Source organism: Culex quinquefasciatus, chromosome 3 (genome assembly GCF_015732765.1).
Source record: "Culex quinquefasciatus strain JHB chromosome 3, VPISU_Cqui_1.0_pri_paternal, whole genome shotgun sequence".
Classification (NCBI taxonomy): domain Eukaryota; kingdom Metazoa; phylum Arthropoda; class Insecta; order Diptera; family Culicidae; genus Culex; species Culex quinquefasciatus.
Genome location: NC_051863.1, coordinates 31,314,307 through 31,334,676, shown reverse-complemented (window position 1 = coordinate 31,334,676; position 20,370 = coordinate 31,314,307). Strand labels below are relative to the sequence as shown.

The window sequence follows — 20,370 nt, the reverse complement described above, 5'->3', positions numbered from 1 at the left end:
AGATCCGGCCTCTGAAATGAGTACAAATGACACTTAAGTGCTCATAACTTTTGATAGGTCTATCAGATCTTCAATGTTTTGAGCTCATTAGAAAGGTCTTTGAAATACCTTTCTAAAACCAATAACATCATTTCTGTGAAAGAATTTCGTTAGATGTTCATAAATAACTATTATTCAACGTCATCCAAGTGAAAAAGTCTTTACAACCCTCAAAATTGTTTAAAAATAACAGATTTCTAAAAATATTTTTGATTCATTTCAAACAATAATGCGGGACAATTTGCACTGCAACATTGGGGCAAAATGCACTACAACAACGGTGCAAAATGCACCACAACATGGGGCAAAATGCACCCGCTAAAAGCAGTTTTCACTAGTCACCACTAGATGACACCGCTGTTTTTACAAAGGAGCTTCACAGCGGTGCATTTTGCCCCGACCACGCTTTTTGCAGAAAATTTAATTAAAAATGCATTTTTTGATGTTTTTCGACTCATCTATCTGCACAATAATGAAGATTATGGCAAAAACTATATACCTCAACACTTACAATAACAATAAATGCTTTTTATATTGTTCAAAAATCATAATGAAAGTTCAATGAAAATTAGATGAAAACACAACATTTTAAAGTTTTGCAAATAACTTAAGCTGTTTTTATACCACGATGCTCAAATTTTTCCAGCATGGTTTAGCAATGTTAAGCTTCCAATTTCTATGATTTTTCCCCAGGAAAATTCTTCCAAATACCGAGAAAAGCAGGGGGTGCATATTACCCCCTCTCCCCCTAATACAATAACTGAATATAAAGCACCAAAAGCAAAATGTTCTGGGAACTCATTTCGATGGATCAACATGGTATTTTTCGCTCGATTGAAAGTTTGAGCATAATAAAAGAAATCGACAGATTTCGTAGAGAATTTCTCATAGGAACTGCATGGACAAAGTTTTATACAAATTTAATACATACATTAAAAAAAATCGTATGCGGTTATCAAGTAGCACTTTGACGTTCAATTACAGCTCAATTACAGATAAATAGTTCAATAGGTAATAAGCAAGCAAGTGAAAATCAGCTAATTGGATGGAGTTAGGAGCAAATACGAGCATATCGCTTAGGTACTTATGTATTTGTGTGAGCCATTATTTAACTTCTTAAAATTAACAGAAAATATACCATTAAAATAAGATCATTTTTTCTGTTTTAAAACCATCGATAATATCTGATTCGTCCTAAGAACATAATCCACCTTTAGGTAGTTACTGCCTTCCTCTCACTAATAGAGTGATAAACGACTAAATGAAATTGGGCAATTTTCAATACCAAGCTGTAGGACCTGAAAGTGAACCAAGTAGACCTCATCCGGACAACATTCTTTCAGCCAAAACCGAGAGAATCAAGTGCATATTTTTGTTCAGAATTTGATTCTGAGTCGGTAAGTATAAATGAAGGTGGGTCTAGCAGGTCAAATTAAAAGGTTCATTTTCCGAGTGATTTTATAGCCTCTCCTCAGTGAGGAAGGCAACAATATGTATTAAAGGAATTCGTTAACGTAGAATTAATATTTAGCATACTAATAAAATAAAATAAATGTCATCTAAAGAGAGGCATTTCGACGATGATTGTGATACACTTTCCGAAAACTAAAACACCTTCGCCGTTCACTTCAATTTTCTTTATTAGTTAACTATCTCTTTAAATAAATATTTACAAAGATATTCCGTCGTTTCACACTCATGCTTACTGCAACCCACGCTGCTGCTGCTGCTGGCTTTGACCAACACCAACTGGTTCCGGTTCCGGTTCCTATGTCGCACAATGTTATCCTTCCATATTTTGTTTCTTATTACACTTTGCTAATCCTAACATTACAATTACACTTTTTTTCTGCTTTATTTTTACTTTCCTCATTTACTGTAACTGTAGCTTCTGTTTTCTCCTATTTTTTTCAGTTGATATTTCCTAAACACAAACAACAAAAAACTTTCTCTGTAGGCATTTTCGTTTTCGGTGTCAATCTATTTTAAATTCCAAAAAAATGCTTTCACGTTTGTTTCTGTCCGCTGGTCGGGAAGCTACTAAATATAAATACTGTTTTTACTAATCGCTTTCAATATTGAATTACAGAAAAAAGGGAAGGGGAAAAAACAAAGCTCTACTGGATTGTTGTTGCACAGATTTTCTGCAAAAGCGCGTTTGGAAGTTGAAGGTTTCTGAAAAATCTGGCGACTAGACTAGTTGGCGCCATCTTTTTTTAAATTGTTACTACTTAATACATGCGCGTTTTTTTTTGTTTCTTCGTCTCTGCAGCTCAAAGGGAAAACCTTTTAAGATTGTGTGTGCATTTCTACTACGCTAATTGGTTGCTACTTTCTTCCTTTGTTGATGTTGCTCAAGTGAAAAGTTTTTTTTTCTTTAGCGGCACTAGCTACTGCTACTAACTAAACTCTAATAGTGAAGGGGGTTTTGAGGTTAGGATTTTGGTGGGAGGGGGGAAACATGTTAGAGAGAAGGGGACGGGGATCCACACCAAATAGCTTAACGTGCCCGTTGCGTGTGAGGGGATAGGCTCAATGGGAAGAGTAGGAGGGAGTTGGGAGGAGGGACTCATAATTTAAGCAAATAAATAAGTGTTCTTTAGATTCAAAGATACTCGTAATTCGATCCGTTGGCAGCAGCTTGCTGCGTTCCGGATCGCTAGATGATAAGCTACTCACAAAATAAACTCTACAAGCACGGACGGAGTGAAACTCCCGGCGAAAACGTGAACAAATGTTCATGAACATTTGTTTATGTTTTTGCGCGAGATCCACCTGCCGTCTGTGCTACTCAACTAAGTGACGGATTTCTTTGAAAGTCGTTGGTATCCGTGCTGCACGTGTGACTTTTAAGGTGCAGCGTGTTTAGGATGGTGAGTGGATAGTATGGATTTAGTGAGAGGGAGGGGGAGAATAAATTAAGCGCAAACATACATAAATACGTTAGTAAAGGCCTGGCAAAGTGATTAGTGCCTCATGTTTTCACCGGGTTTCAAATAGTAGAACGTTGACCGTGAAAAGATGAGCGCGGATTTCCGTTGTTCTTCTTCTTTGTAGCTGAAAGGGGGTTATTCGGGACACCACTTGCACAACATTAAGCCGAAGAGAGTTGTTAAACCATGCCAGAGTGACCAATAGCGAAGCTCCTCATGCGTTTAGTAGTGCGTTGGCGTTGACGCGTTGTTGGCGACGACGACGACGTTGTCGAAGGTGAGAGGCACCGAAGGAAGCGTACTATCTACTACTGCTGCGCCACCAGGAACACGTGTGAGCTGCTGGATGGAAGGGGGAGGAGCAAAAATTAGGGTTTGGTTGTGGTGAGTGTGTTGGTTTTGCGGGGGTGGGTTTAGTAACTTGGCAACCCGGGGCGCGCGCCTTTACCTGGACAGTGGCATGTGGTTAGCTACAAAAAAGAAGAAAAAGAAAAGAGACCAAAAACGGGAAAAGACCGTTCGGGTTAGCGGGGTGGGTTCGGGATCAACGCTTAGTTCACCTTGAGGAACTGCGACACGAACGTGGGGGCCGTACCTTTGCGGTCAAAGTGTCGCACCCGGACGAAGAGGAACGCGGCGACGAGCGAGGCGACGGCCAGAACCAGCAGCAGCATCACGAGTCCACCGACGAAGCTGGGCACGGACATGCAGATCGTTTCCGGGTCGACGGTACGCTGCGACTGGATGACGACGGTTTCGTTGCTGGCGGCGGCGTTCAGCGCAAAGTTGACGTCCCCGGGGGCGACTACCTGGATGATGCGCTCGGTGTTGACGTCGGTCATTTCCTGGGCGTCCCGTTTGTAGATGCGAGGCTTCATCACGACCGTGAAGGTCTCGGTGTCTCGTCGTCGTCGCACTCCGCGCAGATCATCCAGACCCTCGACCGATCGTGGTCGTCCGCCCAAACTGACCAGGTTGCCGTCGTTGACCATTTCGTCCTTTCGCTTGGTGACCGTCACGTACGACTGGCCTGGGGGTGGCGGTGGTGGCATGTTGATGTGATCGTGGATCTCGTTCTGGATCTGGTTCTGCAGAGTGCTAGCCTGTGGCGACTGGTCCGATTGGTTTTGACCGTCCTTGCTTTCGGCCGAGCTGCCCGAGGTCTGTGCTTGCGGTGGTGGCACCACGCTGTCCTGGTTCTCCGAGAAAGCGCCGGTAGCGTCCGATGGGTGACGAGGATCAGGGTACGCCGGCGGCACTCCGTACTCTGGCAGCGACGGTGGTCCGTACTCTCCGCTGAGCGCTCCTGGAGCTCCGTATTCCCCAGAAATTCCATTACCGGTCAACGCTGGCAGTCCGTAGTCTCCTCCGCCGCACTTGGGCTCCGGGCAGTTGTATCGGCAGACCTGGATCACACACTGGAAGTGCACGTTCATCGAATCGGGGAACTTGAACGCCTGGAAGTACGCGAACGACACGACCGACGCCGACGGGCCAAAGTTCTTGATCTTCTGGAATTTGCTCATGATCTTCGGCCGCACAACGCATCCGTGCTGGTCGACCAGCTGAATCGGGGCCCGCTTGCCATCGTGAGCGACACAGTTGCGCACCAGCATGTCGAACTTGTTCTCGTCGTCCTTGATCGCCAGCACCATGGTCATGGTTTGACCGATCTTCACAATACCCGAAACCTCCGAAGCCCACGGACCCTTGCCAACCTGAATCTGCATCCAGCACTGCAGGTTGTCGCCGAGGAAGTTTGCCGTCACCGCGTGCAGCATATCCACTTGGAACGGACGGAACGTGACGGCCTTCTCGTAGAAGTCGTACCATGTGCAGCGCAGCTTGCGAGCCTAAAACAAACCAAATTCATACGTCATCATCATTCTAACACCAAATAATACCAAACACAAATTCGTCGTCATTACCTGATCCCACACCTCCTGCACGTACGGGTCGTACTGGATGATGATCGTGTTCTCGACGTAGCTGCCGGACGGGGTGGGCGCGCCGAAGCTGGCCGCGTTGTGGTTCGCCGAGCTGCTCATGCCGCAGCTGTTCAGGAAGATCTCGAACGTCGCGCTCAGGTGGCCGGTGCCGGGCTTCAGGTGCACGCAGTGCGGATCACTGTAGAAGCCCTTCGAGAAGATCATCCCGTAGAAGGGCCGGTCGAACTCGATGTTGACGCGCATGTGCGTCTTCTCGCACTGCACCTGCAGGTGCTTGATCTGGGGGCTGTCGTTCGAGCCGGACAGCGGCCACGGGTCGTCCGAGCCGCCGGAGCTGCTGCCGCCGCCGATGCTGCTGCTGCTGCCACCGCCGCCGCCGCCGCCACCACTCAACAAACCAGGCGTGCCGTATACTGGTGATGGTGCGGGCGGCCCATAGACGGCCCGGTGCTCCAGCGGCAGCGCGGCCGAATCTACGAGGGGAGCGTCACAGTCGACATTCTGCGTGGGAAAAGGAAAGAAACAGTGTTAACCTAGTGTCGCAATTGCTCAACACACTTAGAGCAACCCGTTAATCATAAGTTCAACCCCGAAAACCAATCAAAATTCCAAATTCCTGCCTGACGTCAACCGCGCAGGTGGCCTCTACACACCGTTGAAACGCGTTTCTTTTAATTGCAATTAAACGCGGACCGCTAAACGCACCGCCGTGGTCAATTAAAAACGCCGTGCCTCTCTCTCTCTCTCTAAAGAGTTTGATAATCGTCTTGTGTGCAATACGCGCAATCGTAAAAAAAAAAAACTCGTGGGAGGCAGCAGCACATTTCGGAAGCATTTCCCCAAAACCGGGTTCGTCGCTTGAAAAGCGATTGAAGTCTCTTGCCAAAAACGCACGGTAATTTGACCTTCAGGCGGCGCGGTGTCTCACAGCTTGTGGCCCGTTATGCGTATGATCGTTTTAATTGAAGCGTAGGTTATGTCCTCATTGCCTAATCGTTAATGTAGCGGTTTATGGTGAATCACTGGAAATTGAGTAATGACTTATGAATTTGAGTTCAGCTAGAAGCTATTAGGGGAAATCTACCCTTTCCAATCAAAAACCTATCTTCGTCATATGGAGAGTTTGATGCTCGATTAAAGCTCCAAAAATACTATTTGGGCTATAAACTTACCAGCAACAGCACCGCCTCGAGTAAGCACGCAAATGTATGCCACTTACTGGCCAAAAAGATCACATTTAATGCACTTTTGATCATAATTTGTATTTTGCGAGACCACTTCTCATCATTTTGTTGGCACACACAGTGACACACACGAGAATCCCTCAAACGCTTAATGAATATCGCCAAAATTAACTTTTCACTTTCGCTTACTTTTTCACGGCGCTTAAGATATGAAATTGCTTCCAACTACCGGCAACATGTTCTTTTGATCATTATTAAGGCACTCAATTGAAGAATAATCCCGAAAAATGTAATAAATTAGCAAGCGCCATCAAAAAAAAACAAACGCGCCAAGTCGTTTGACGTTTCAATTTTCACTTCGCATTCCACTCGAAGGCTGAAGAAAACCGAGCGAGAGACGAAGGCAAAAAAAGAACAAAGGCTGGCCGTCAACACCACCAGCAGCACAGCCAGCGATGCCAGGAAACTTTCCCTATAAATGCCACTTTTCGTGAGTGTTCGTTTGAACTGTCAGCGCAAATGGCAACACTCGACAGAGTGTTGGAAGAAAAAGAACTAAGCCGATATTAGAAAAATGGGCGTGGCCCAATGCATTCGCCTCGATTAGAATACCCTTGGGATTTTTTTGTTAAATGCTTGGTAAAGAAATAGAATAACTTTTAGTGAAAGTGAAAATAAACAGAAATGTTCACAAAAACTTGCTCTACTCGTTGGTGTACTTGGTTTTAGTAAAATTCAAGGGAGACTCTAGATTATCCAGCATCATTCAAACACGACCGCTTATTAGGATTAAAATGGGTAGATTTCCCCTACTTAACTGTGTTGAATTGCAATCATCGTTTGTAAAAATTGTCATGTTGTGAAATTGAACATGAACAATAAACATGGCAAAACTTGTTTTCAATGCCAGAAAATGTATTTTTGAATGTTTTCAGTTGGTTGCACTTCTATTTCTGTTGAAATGTTGAAGTTTTTTTTAAACATACGTAAAGGACAGTTTCACAATAGGACTAAAACATTTTTGACAAAAAACAGAAAACTAGTAAGTACACAAAAACTCAACCAAAACACACAAATTGCAAAAGCTTGACATTTTTAGTAAACCCTTGAAGAAGGCCTCAAAAAAAGGTCGAAACGTCGGTGAAGTAGAGAAAAAATCAGTTTTTCTTTTTCGACAAGACTGCTCGCCAAAACCAGAAAGATTTTTAAACATATTTTTAACTCTGATGTTTGACCATTTGAAATGAGGTGTAATAAGCTGTGAAAATATTTGCTCCTATTTAGTTTTAATTAAATTCATCCTGCTCCCTTTGACAAGAGTAAGTTTTTTTAATTATCTTTATTACTTCAATAAACAAAACCTCAAAACAGAACTAATTTTGAATAAATAAAAAATATTTTACAAACCATAATCAAATAAAATTTATTTAATATTGATGATTAAGGATTTACAATTGTTTAGCTTTTTGATTGAAACAGAACCTGATGTAGACAAAACATATATCAAATCTGAAATGTTTTGCATGCTTTTTATGTACATTTAAGCAATTTGAAACAATATTTTTGATTAGGTTTAATTTAGATATTTTTTAAATATGTTTTTTTTTTTTATTGAAAAAGGTGTCAAATACAACAATTCACCCCATATAAAATTGCAAAAAAAATTCTGCATATATTATAATTCACAACAGTTGCGCTACTGTAAAAAAATATATTAATGAACCTCCGATCTATGGTTAAAAGTGCAATATTTAATCAAAAATGCAAAAATAAACGAAGCAAACAAAAAAAAGTTTTTCAATATTGTGTTCGACCCCTGATTTTTTAGGAAAATTTGAATTATAATTTACCTTGGGCTCAATAATAGTGTATTCAAAAAAAAAAAAAAAACTTAACTGTTATAACCAATGATTTTCAGTAAAAATGGTTGCATAAAAGTTAGTGGAATGTGAACGTTAGAGAAAGCCTAAGGTAGTATTTAAAAGCAACGATCAAACAATCTTTTTTGAATGACCAACATAGCAGTGCGTATCGCTATATGAATTGTTGCTCTAATTGACGTGAAATCTGATACCCATTTATGACCAGCGCAGCGCAATTAGTCTCCATGTTGGGCACATATCAATATACTCCCTCGGGCACCATTTCGCTCAAGTTTGCCATAACAAACAATGTCACAATGATAGGGCTTCAATGGGGAGAAAAACAATATTTTCCAACCTGTCAAAGCATCATCGCACTAGATAGCAAATCAATTGAGCGGTAAATTGGAGTTTATTTTTTTTGCCTTCGCAACTTCAACCGAAGGCTGTGTCAACTTCATCAACAATAACTTCTTCAGCGCTCTACCGCAGAAAGATGGCGATAACTCGTTGACTAGACCAACTCTGAAGCGTTTCGCTTTTCTGCCTCCACAGCTTGGGCAAACTTTCTTCCGTTTTTTACCACTCTGATTCATCGCCGAGTCCGCGTCGGGAAGTGCAGCAGCGGCACAACTAAACGGAACTGGTTACAAAACCGCGACGTGACCATCAACTCCGCGTATCACAAACATGTGGACTGTGGAGTGTGCGTCTGGGAAAAAGTGTAACATCCACAAGCTGCAACAACTTTCTAGGCCAGAAATTACGGTTTGGGGCTTGCGCGAGTGTATCAGCGCGGCAGCAGCGCTGCAAGTTGGTAAGGTGTCTTGTTGTTGGAAGAAATGTTTAGTATCTTCAAAATTTCTACCTACCTCTGATTCTGGCAACACCCGATTTTTGCACTTCTTTTTTTCAGTGGCAACACTGATTTTCTTTTATGTTTCTAGTCTCTTTTGAAGGTATGTTTTCTTGATTTTTATTCAAAGAAATAAATTACATTGAGCAAATTTTCGAAAAAAGATTCTTATAAAATTAATCATAAACCAAAAATCACGAAGTAAATTGATTGATTTGAAATGGAGCAGAGTAATTATATTTTGTTAGACACAAAGAATCGTCATTACACAACTCGACATTTTTGAAGATGATGTAAATTTGCATTTGCCTTGTTTAGTTTATCAGGGGAGAGGGGGTAATATGCACCCCCTAAGGGAAAACTGTGATTTCTCAACCATTACAGCATTACTGTGGAAGAATTTTGTTCGATGTTCTAAAACAAATATTATTCTTCGTCATCCATGCGAAAAAAGTCTTAAAAAACCTCAAAATTTTTCGAAAATATCAAATTTCTAAAAACGTTTTTGATTCATTTCAAACAACCATGCGGGTCAATATGCACCGCAACATTGGGGCAAAATGCACTACAACAACGGGGCAAAATGCACCGCAACATTGGGGCAAAATGCACCGGGTAAAAGCAGTTTTCACTAGTCACCACTAGATGACACCGCTGTTTTTACAAAGGAGCTTCAAAGCGGTGCATTCTGCCCCGACCACGCTTTTTGCAGGAAATTTAATTAAAAATGCATTTTTTGATGTTTTTGGACTCATCTATCTACAGAATAAGGAAGATTATGGTAAAAACTTTATAACTCAACACATACAATATCAAGAAATGCTTTTTATATTGTCCAAAAACCAAAATGAAAGTTCAATAAAAATTAGATGAAAACACAACATTTTAAAGTTTTGCAAATAATTTGAGCTGTTTTGATACTGCGAAGCTCAAATTTTTCTAGCATGGTTTAGCAATGTTAAGCTTCCAATTTCTATGATTTTTTCCCCGGAAAATTCTTCCAAAACCGAGAAAAGCAGGGGGTGCATTTTGCCCCGGGGGTGCATATTACCCCCTCTCCCCCTAAATCGTAAAAAATACGTAGATACAAAGTCTGAGACACTACAAAAATTACTGCATACTTTTTTTTACTTACAATATAGGAAATGTTAGTCAAAAACACAGCCAAAGTTGACCACTAAAAAAATGACATTTTTAAAAACATTGGCAAAGTCACATAAAACAAGTAAAACTTCCAACCCTAATATTTTCTAAAATTTTAAGCGTTCTTCTTTCCAATGCTTTTTAAAGATCAAAAATTGGTTGAAAAATTTATTTTTGGCGTTTTTTTCAAATCGAAGAGGCGGGGTTGGGTTGTAGAGGATTCTAGAGGGCCACATTTTAAGGTGTTACGTCGAATCCATGATTTTACGATACTTTGAACGACCAGAAGGAGTTTAAAAAGGGGGTTTAACTCAATTTGGAATAACTAGCATCAAGGCTTTTTAAAGTTTTTTCGTTGACTTTGAGAAACTGACAGTTCCAAAATTTCCAAAGAAACTATAGTTGATCCATAGTAAAATGGCGTCTGGTCAATTATTTTTGATGTGTTTCAGTATATTTTCAACCGTTGTGCATAGAAATTACATCGGGCTTCAGGACCATTTCCAAAATTTTTTGTTCACGTAATTTATGGTTGACCACCAAATGCAAAATTAAATTGCTTGATTTGCTAGGCATTTTCAGTGCCTTTTCAGAAACTTTGAGAAACTGCTCAAAGTAATGTTAGTTCAATGTATGTTCCAAAAATTTTTGTGAAAATGTCCTAAGATGTTACAAACAGACTCACGAAAAATGCAAGATGGAGCAACTCACCTTAAAAAATACAAAAATCATTTACTAAAACTTTTTTTTTCAAAAGTGCTCTAAACATCAAAATTTTCACAAACCGAACACGAAAGTCGATTCTCCAGATAATTTTACATAAAAGTCTTGTTATTGACCATTGACCTAAGTCCAATCCTTATGAAGTTACAGCGGTTTTAAAAATAAAAATGTTGAAAAAATAGGGTTTTTGATGGTTTTTGGCAATTTTAATATGACATACTTGATTTTTCAGTCTCGAAAATATTTTTACCGGAAAGCTCGTTCAATTTCCCATAAGTTTGTCTTCTTTTCGTATTTTTTTTTCAAAATTATGGGGAAGAATTGGTCATGGCAAATTTTGTGATGCTTATTTTGAAAATTAGTTTAAAATTCTGATATTTACCAATTTAACTTAAGGAGCATTCATTGAACACATGTTTAAGGCCGTCGCGGGCCAGATGAAATGGTTTTACGGGCCGTAGGTTGTGCACCCCTGCTCTAATATCTAGACCAAGTTAGCATTTTTATGACTTATCGTAGCAGAATGAGTGTTTCGAAATTTGATTTCAAAAAACAATCGTTTAGACAATTGCACAATTTTGGAACACAAAATGCTACATTCCTAAAGTTATACTACTGTCCAAATTTGCAAAACATTTATGATTCTATTCATACTTTTACGTCTTTTTCAGATCTGTGCTCGTAAAATGCAGCATTTGAAAAAAAAATCCTATAAAAAGTTTCTGATTTCGTCTGTTTTGAAACTTTTTAAGGCTGGTACAAATTTTTTTTTAAGTTTTTGTCTCCCCCCCTTCAAAGTTTGCCCGAAAAATCAGGGAGCAATTTTTTTTTCAAAGAACTTCAAAATTTCAATGGAAATTAAGCTGTAATCAGCTGAAATCAGCCCTGCGTTAAGAATCTTTTAAAGCATATTTGGATTGTTTTAAAAATCAATGTTTATAATCGCAAAATGTTTTATTTTCGTTAAATGTTTTGTTTTCATCAAATCTTATATTTTTGAAAACTGATGATTGCAAAACAACTGAACTTAGTGTAAAATGCATTTCAGTACACTTTTTCCATGCAAATGTTAAAACTATGGCTTGTTATCTCAATTTTTATATTTTTTAATTTTTTTGCCCCCTCCTCGACCCCTGCCAGAGCCGAGGGACAAAAACTTCGGCCTAAATAAAAAACAATTATTTCATAATGATAAAAAAGAAGTATCATAAAAAAACCCGATTTAATATCACCAGAGGTGAAATAGAGCCTTTCTTACAAAATGATATTGGTGTAATTATTTTTTCAGAAACATAATGATACCACCCAGTGAGAATTTTACCTAAAGCTTCGAATCTTTTTATGCTAAACCTCAAATGCCATTTTTTTTTATTTCAGAGGTACATTATTTGTCACAAGATATTTAAATTTAATTAAGAAAAACATATTGGATTGAAATTATTAGAAAAAAATAAAGGGTACTCAGTATTTATTGTTAGTCTATGATTAACTTAAAAAATATGTATCGCTATTGCACTTTGTCGATCTATTATGAGAAGCCAGAAAGAACACTTTCACGCGCAGCGTAAAACGCGCAAACGTAAAAGCGCTGGCGTTGAAGCTTCGACTTGACGACTTGTATGATTCTGTATAAAATCAAAAAAATTATGGGAAAAAATAGAGTAAAAATAAGACGAAAAGCTTCAAATTTTTGGCCCAAGCAGTTTATGGCGCATGTTTTCGAATGGCTTTTTGTTTGAAACTGAATTCTTTTAATTTGATAGTGTTATCTGTAAAATTGTCCAAAAAATACCTCTAAAAATGGCTTTGACCACATTTACAGGTCGAAAATTGTGAATTGAAAAATAAAATGTTCGTCTCCGACCCCACGGCTACAGATCTGACTTATAAAAGTTGTGGGTTTTACGAGCGGTTTTCCAGTGATGGAAGACACAAATTTTTAAGAGCGGATACAGACATCGCTCATGTATTTCAGAAAAAGAGCTCTCAAAAATCAGACTTTGAGTTCCGGGTTTCGGGCCAAAATTCAATCGAAAGAGCGCATCCTAACCTTCAATTTAGTAATAGGATTTTTTCCTGGGACGAATCCTCGCCGAGCACGATTTTTTTAAGATTTCTGAGAAAAACGTTTTTCCAAAAGCAAACATTAAACCTTTCTTTTGTAAGAAAGGCAAAACATGTCCAACAATCGTCAACCTACCCTAAATGATTCAAATAAAACTGGGTCCAAACATCCAATGCTGCGACTGTTGCTGCGGTAGCAACCTCACACGATGCAATTTGCAGACAATTTATATCGAGGAGAGTTGATCAGGAGCTCCGAGAGCGACGTGAAACACGCGTGGAATGCACACTGCAACAGCTCGGGCAGCGCATCGAGCATAGAGTGCAGTCAAAACATACATTTTCAAGTGGGTGGTGGGGCGGCAGGAAAGTTTCTCTTTCTACGGCCACGAGACACCCCCTTAATCACACGCCGTGTGTGTTTTAATGTGAGGCAGGTTTTATTTTCCATTTCAGCGCGCGCCCGAGCGATCTGCGATGCATTTTGATTGAAGATTTCCATTTTCAAATGTGCGCCGAGTTGTGTGCATCATTAACAATAAACGGCGCAGGTAAATTGGTAGTTCATTAAGGGGATACATTGTGCGGGGTTGTTTTTTTGTATCTTTTCTAGAAGGTGAAATTGGAAGGAAGCAAAAACATCAAGTGGGAAAGTGCAACCGTTTTGCTGATTATTATGATTCGAAACAACGTGTGAATCGGTTTATAATTGAGTGAAGGCTTCTATTTTGCTGAAGTATGATTGTTTGAGAAAAAAGTTATTTTAAATTGATGCAAGATGAATTTTCGCATTTATTACACATTTCAGCAGATTTGCTCTCCATGATGAAAATTTGGAGCCGATTTGAATAACGTTGAGTTGGGTCTCGTGGCGCAGGGGTAGCGGCTTCGGCTGCCGATCCCGATGATGCTATGAGACACGGGTTCGATTCCCGCCTTATCCACTGAGCTTCTATCGGATGGTGAAGTAAAACGTCGGTCCCGGTTTCTCCTGTCTCGTCAGAGGCGCTGGAGCAGAAATCCCACGTTAGAGGAAGGCCATGCCCCGGGGGGCGTAGTGCCAATAGTTTCGTTTTTTTTTGAATAACGTTGAAAAGACTGCCACTTCATACTTAATATTTGAATGTTTTAAAATTGACGTAACCTTGACAGTAAAAAAGTGTCAAATTTACCTCTTTTGTTTTTTATAGTAAAATAACATATTTATTTGGATTTGAAAAAGACATTATTTTTTGAGAATTTAATCAGAACTGTCTCTCTATGCCTTTCCCCATACATTTCCGTGATTTTCCCCATATATAATTCAACGATAAAAAGTGACCCTTAAACTTTAACCGATTTGGCTCAAAATTGGCACAGTTATTTATTATTGTGTAGAGAATCAAGCCAAGGAGTATCTCTTGAGATTTTCGAAAAAAAATCTTGTTCCCCTTATGTACACAAACGAGATCAAAATTTTTCGGAAGATCTCACCGAGGCAAGAGAAAAAAAACTACTACACAGAAAAAAATCAATTCTCGAAACCGTGAAGTCAGTTCACGATTATGAGAACCACGAAGGAATTTATTCACGTTTATGGTGCAAATGCACAATACTCATGAATAAATTCCTTCGTGGATCTCACATTCGTGAACATAATTCATGATTACGGGAATTGATTTTTTTCTATGTATAGATACTACAGAAAAAAATCGATTTGAGCAAACCCAAATTAATCAAATTCTCACGATTGATTGACTGTTACATTACCAATCGAAAACTGTCTGTGTTTCACCAAAGAAAATGAGTTTAAAATTTCAATTTTCAAGCGTTTAAAGTATCACAATCAAGGGTGTTAATCGATAGAATTACCGCAACGGACGATAACCCATTTTAAAAATCTTTCTTAAATTAACATTTTTAATGGATTCGCTGTTTTAAATTATAAATATTAAAATTTTCACAAAATACCGTTTTTTCGAAAGTACTTAAATTTTTAAAATTTGCAATATTGGCATCAAACAATTCGAAATATTGCATACATATTCACTTTTTTAAATTTTTTGGAATGAAATATTAAAATATTCACAAAATACCGTATTTTTTTCTAAAATGCTATTTTTTATAATTTGACCCTCTAACGCCCATGGTCGCACCAGAGCACCACGAATTTTTCACTTTAAATTGAAATTTCTCGAAAACCATTAGATGAAATGAGCTCATTCTTTCTGCACAGTGTTACTTAATGTTTAATGTTGATGTTTAATGCCTCCAATTCAAATTCCATCCAATTTGGTCAATTCTGTAAAAAATGGCAGGAAAATTTTGAATAACATACTAAAACTTTCACGACCGTTTTTTTAAAGTTCTCAAATTTTTATAATTTGCAATATGGTTATCAAACGATTCGAAATTTTGCATGCATTTTCACTGTTTTACAGTTTTTTTTAAATGAAATACTCAACTTTTAAGAAAAAAAACCGCAGTTTCTCGAAAATTCTTAATTATTTCTATTTTGCAATGTGGGTATCAAACGATTCAATATTTTGCATGCTTTTTTAGTATTTTTTTTAATGAAATATTGCTTATTGTGAGATAAAATCACGTTTCTCCCTCGCTGTGAGTGACAGGTGATTATTGCCGCCCAACTACCGCAGTGTAGAAATCAGCAAGTTGAACTGAAATTCTGCGTTGATTTGGCTGTCAACTTGGTTTGTTTTGAATAATTTCCAAAAAGTCAGCTGAAAACTCAAGGCAACCTTTGACAACAGCCAAAATTTGTTCTGCGACTGTCATGCGGCTGTCATGCGACCATTATCTTGCGGTTGTATCACCGCGCGTAAACTCTAATTATTGACGCCCGCAGTAATACTAAAATTTTCACAAAATACCGTGTTTTTTTAAAGTACTAAAATTTTTATAATTTGCAATATGGGTATCAAACGAAGCGAAATTTTTCTTGATTTTTCACTGTTTTAATGTTATTTGAATGAAATACTTCAATTTTCACAAAATACCGTATTTTTTTAATTTACTCAAATTATCATGATTTGCACGAAGCGAAATTTTACCGGCATTTTCACTGTTTTTGATTGAATGAAAAACTCAAATTTTCACAAAATACCGTATTATCAAGAAAATACTCATTTTTTTTAGTTCGCAATATGGATATTAAACGATTATAAATTTTGCATGCATTTTTACTGTTTTAGAGTTTTTTGAATTGAATGCTAAAATTTTCACTAAATACCGTATTTTCTTAAAATACTATTTTTTTATAATTCGCAATATGGGTTGAAACCTGTATTGATACGTAGCGAAATTTTACCTGTTTTTTCACTGTTTTAGTATTTTCGAGAAAATACGGTATTTTGTGAAAAAAATTGATTAAATCATTGACAACTCTAAAACAGTGAAAACACATGCAAAATTTCAAATCGTTTCATAACCATATTGATAAATATATATTTTTTTTTTGTATTTTCGACAAAATACGGTATTTTGTAAAAAATGAGTTTTTCATTTAATCAATTCTAAAACAATGGAAATTTAGGTAAATTTCCAATCGTTTGATACCCATATTGTGAATATAAAAAAAAATGAGTATTTTCGAGAAAATACTATATTTTGTGAAAATTTTAGTATTTCATTCAACAATCTCTAAAACAGTTAAAATATTTGCAAAATTTCGAATCGTTAGATAATCGAATTAAAAAAAAATTAGTATTTTCGAGAAAATACGGTAATTTGTGAAAATTTTAGCATTTTATTCAAAAAACTGTAAAACAGTGAAAATGCATGCAAAATTTCAAATCGTTTGATACCCATATTGCGAATTATAAAAATTTAAGTATTTTCGAGACACTACAATATTTTATGAAAATTTGGGTTCTATCCCATTCCCCAGAATGCCATTCTCCAGAATGACCCATTCCCCAGAATTCCATTCCTCAGAATCCCACTCCCCAGAATGGCCTATTCCCCAGAATGATCCATTCCCCAGAATGACCCATTTCCCAGAAATACTTAGAACCTTGAAAAACATGTTATGTTTCCCATTTGGTATAATGCCATTTAGCATAACGCTGTTTAGCATAACATAAGTTGGCATAATGGCGCATAATGGTCAATTGGCATGATTAATTAAATTTTCAACATAAATTCAATATTAGAATCGCTATACTTTATACATTTCAACATTTTTGTAAACTAAAAAAATATCAATGAATACAAGAGAAAAATTGTTCCGTTTTTTTATAATCTATTGTCTAAAAATTGAAATTTGAAAATTTGGATAGTATCCTAATTGTACTTTTAAATACTTTTCTACTAAAAGGGTTGCTTTATTTTTTTTCAAGAGGCGGGGAAAGACGGTGAAGGGATTAGCGTTCTTCTTGGTGGTGCAGTTCTGCAGTCGTTGGAATCGATGATCTTTTCTAAGCTGAATGACTCATAGTGGTGTGGCCTACCGTGAAGGATTGAATTCCAGGTTTTTTTTGGGTTAAGGTAAGGTTCTTGAGATTAATTATTATTATTCATTTCAAAATTAATTGGTTCGTTCTAATTTGATTTCTTTACCCCAAGCACAAGTCGTTATGAATCATCATATAAGTTGCTAAACCAAAACCTTCCAAGAACGAATTGTTTTTCTGGTTTTTCGGTTTTCTTCAGTTTTTACCATGCAGTTTTCTACTTTCATTTTCACTTTCCGTTTGTGTAGAAAAAAAAGTTCCAACAGGCAAAAAAGCCCTTCTTTACGGACCCCGCTTTAACTTCTCGGAGCGCACCAAACTAGGTCATGATGTAACTGTATATCATCACGCAAAGACCCGGCCAGACCCGATCAGACCTTCAGACCTTTTACTCTCTTTCTTTCCCCCAGTCTAACCCAAGAAGGGACCCTTCGACCAAGTCATGCAAGAAGCCTCCCTGTTTTTTTCCCCCAACTCCCCAGATCATCACGACCTCTCCACGTTGCGATCGTTTTGTTATGTTATTCTCGGAGTTCGGTGTCTGTCTTCTTCGCGCGCCCACATTATCCCATCGCCCGTTTTACGAGGGTCGTACCACGAAGCGAAGCGAGGGAATCCGCAAAATTCACTTTCGCTGGAGCCCTTTTTTTCTCTCTCTCTCCAACGGTTTTGTCGGTTTCTCTTTCAGCGGAAGTCGCCCTCACGTTGTTCGGGTTGGGGAGTTGGGACAGGGTAGGTGCCTGTTACGTATGCGGTTGAGATGGTGAAGGGATTAGGGTGCTTCTTGGTGGTGCAGTTCTGCAGAAGTTGGAGTCGATGATCTGTTCAAGGCTGAATCAGTCAGAGTGATGGGGCCTTCCGGGAAGGATTCAGTTTCAGGATTTTTTTTTAGGTTAAGGTAAGAGTTCTAAGAGAGGTTTACAGTTATTTTTCATTTTGGATACTTTCCTTACTTTTCTAAGTTTGTTGAAGTTCATTTCTTACAAAAAACACATTATTTTGAGGCAAATTTTTAGTTTTCATTTTTTTAATATATATACATATTTCAACAGAATTGAAAAATGAAAATCATTTTGTGAAATATTAGATTTTGCCTACCTGAGAAAAAAAACATTTAAATTGAAATTTAACGATCACGTTAAATTTATTGGTCAAGATATAAAATACTGTTGAAAAAGAATCAATCACGCAAGATTTTGTTTTGGGAAAATAGTTGGCAAATCTTTAAGAATCATCGTACGTCGCATTCCGATGTGTCTAATTTTCAAGAAAATCTTACCTACAAGATGCTTTCAACAGAAATTAAAAATATTGTTTCTGGCTAATTTTCAATACAGTCCTTGAAAGCTTCAGTTCTTCAAGGTATGGTAGATTTTGGCTCCCTGAACACGTACCAATTGACAGAATTGATTTTTAGTTGTTTTGCTGCCAATAACAAAAAAATGTACATTTCAGAAATAAATTCAGAAATAAAATCATCTTAAAAGCGAGCCCACGAGCAAAGCATAACCATCTCGCATCAACCTCACCAATATGCCTGAAATTTTCAAGGGTTGTTTGTACATATAAAACTAGCAAAATATGAGCACTCTAGGTCAAAGGGGGAAAATCGGGACACAAAGTTAAAAATCTTAAAAAGGCTATAACTTTGGCGTAATTTAATTAAATTTAAAAATTCAAAATGCATCTGAAAGGGCTTTAAAATTAAAAAAATGCAGGGTGAAGCATCCCATTTGGTTAAATTTCAAGGGAGTTATTGGCATTGTAGTGAAAAAATAACACAATTTTTTAACTCAAATAAAAAAAGTGTTCCATCCAGATATCAACTCGATTCGACCTGCAGCTTGTAGGAGACATCTGGGACTACCATCTGAGACTGAGAACGCTTTGGGTAAGGCAGTTGACCATATTAAACAGACTCTTTTTCTTTTAGTGATTTTTTTGATTGTAAAGTTTTGCTCGGGGGACCCCTTAGATCACTTTTTTTTTGGTGATAATTTTATCATATTCGTATTCCTGAGACAATTTCACAATAGAAACATGCATAAAAATGTTTATTTTAGTCCATTTTAACCCTTTAAAAAAATAATATTAAAAAAATCTTGAAATCACATTTATTGAAATTATGTTCGTTAATAAGATGTCACCAGAAAAATATAACATCTTATTTTTTTAACTTTGATTTTTTAAAGGATTAAAATGGATGAAAATAAACATGTTTATGCATGTTTCTAATGTGAAATTGTCTCAGAAATACGAATATGATAAAGTTATCACTAAAAATTTTGATCTAAGAGGTCCCCAGAGCAAAAATTTACAACCAAAAAAAAATCACTAAAAGAAAAAGTGTCTATTTAACCCTCTACTGTCCAAATTTTGTTTTCGAAAATATTTATTTTTCCCGTGTTCAGGAGCTCATTTTGAGCAACTTTTGTTCTACGAAAAACTTTACTTCTCTTGTTTTATGTTTTTCTTGTTTTATTTTTAATATTTTGATTTTAATTTATCTTGTTTAGTTTATGTTTGTTTTTGATAGTATTTGGCCTATTCTACCACCTTATATAATTACATTTTGCCTATCTAATTTATTCAAGTTTTCACAGTCACTTTTTCAATTTTTTGCGTGATTTTCACATTTTCTGCTATAGAATGGCACCATCATCATTTAAATTGCAAAAACATGCGTAGAGGCATAGTCTGGGACTCTACAAAAATTACTGCATACTTATTTTTACTGAAAATATAGCAAGTTGAGGTTAAATTACATCGAAAAATAATGATATTCAACCATAAAAATTTCATTTTCCAAAATCAAACAAGTAACTAAAACACGAAAAAAACGCATTTAATTTATTTTGATTTGTCCCAACCACGTTTATTGCTGGATATTTGATTAAAATCATATTGTTTAAACTTTCTATAATACATACTTATACTTTCTATAATTATTTCTACAGAACTATCAAGATTAAGATGTTATTTTCCGAAATTCTATCCATTTATAAAAAAAAACATCTAGACAGCAAAAAAAAAAAAAAACAAAATTGAGGGTTGAACAATTTTATGGTTCATTTCAAGTTTTTTTTAACATTCAGCTGGAATATGTGAATAAACAAAGGATAGATGTAAATTTACACTTTTTTGTGGTATCTGTTTTCTCCCCTTA

The 20,370-nt window shown here is 37.2% G+C and overlaps 1 protein-coding gene across 3 annotated transcripts in view; it reads right to left on the bottom strand.

The window, feature by feature from the left end:
• Nucleotides 1–1,661: 1,661 nt before the first annotated feature.
• Nucleotides 1,662–20,370, bottom strand: part of LOC6034987 — a 56,709-nt gene continuing 38,000 nt past the window's right edge. For 2 of the 3 annotated variants that reach the window (XM_038263949.1, XM_038263950.1), the window contains 2 exons: nucleotides 4,901–5,422; nucleotides 1,662–4,825 (listed from right to left, as the gene is read on the bottom strand). In XM_038263949.1, coding sequence (XP_038119877.1) covers nucleotides 3,524–4,825; nucleotides 4,901–5,422 — 1,824 coding nt within the window. In that variant the 3' untranslated portion in view covers nucleotides 1,662–3,523. The remainder of the gene's footprint in view (nucleotides 4,826–4,900; nucleotides 5,423–20,370) is intronic. The other variant, XM_038263951.1, reaches the window with a different exon arrangement.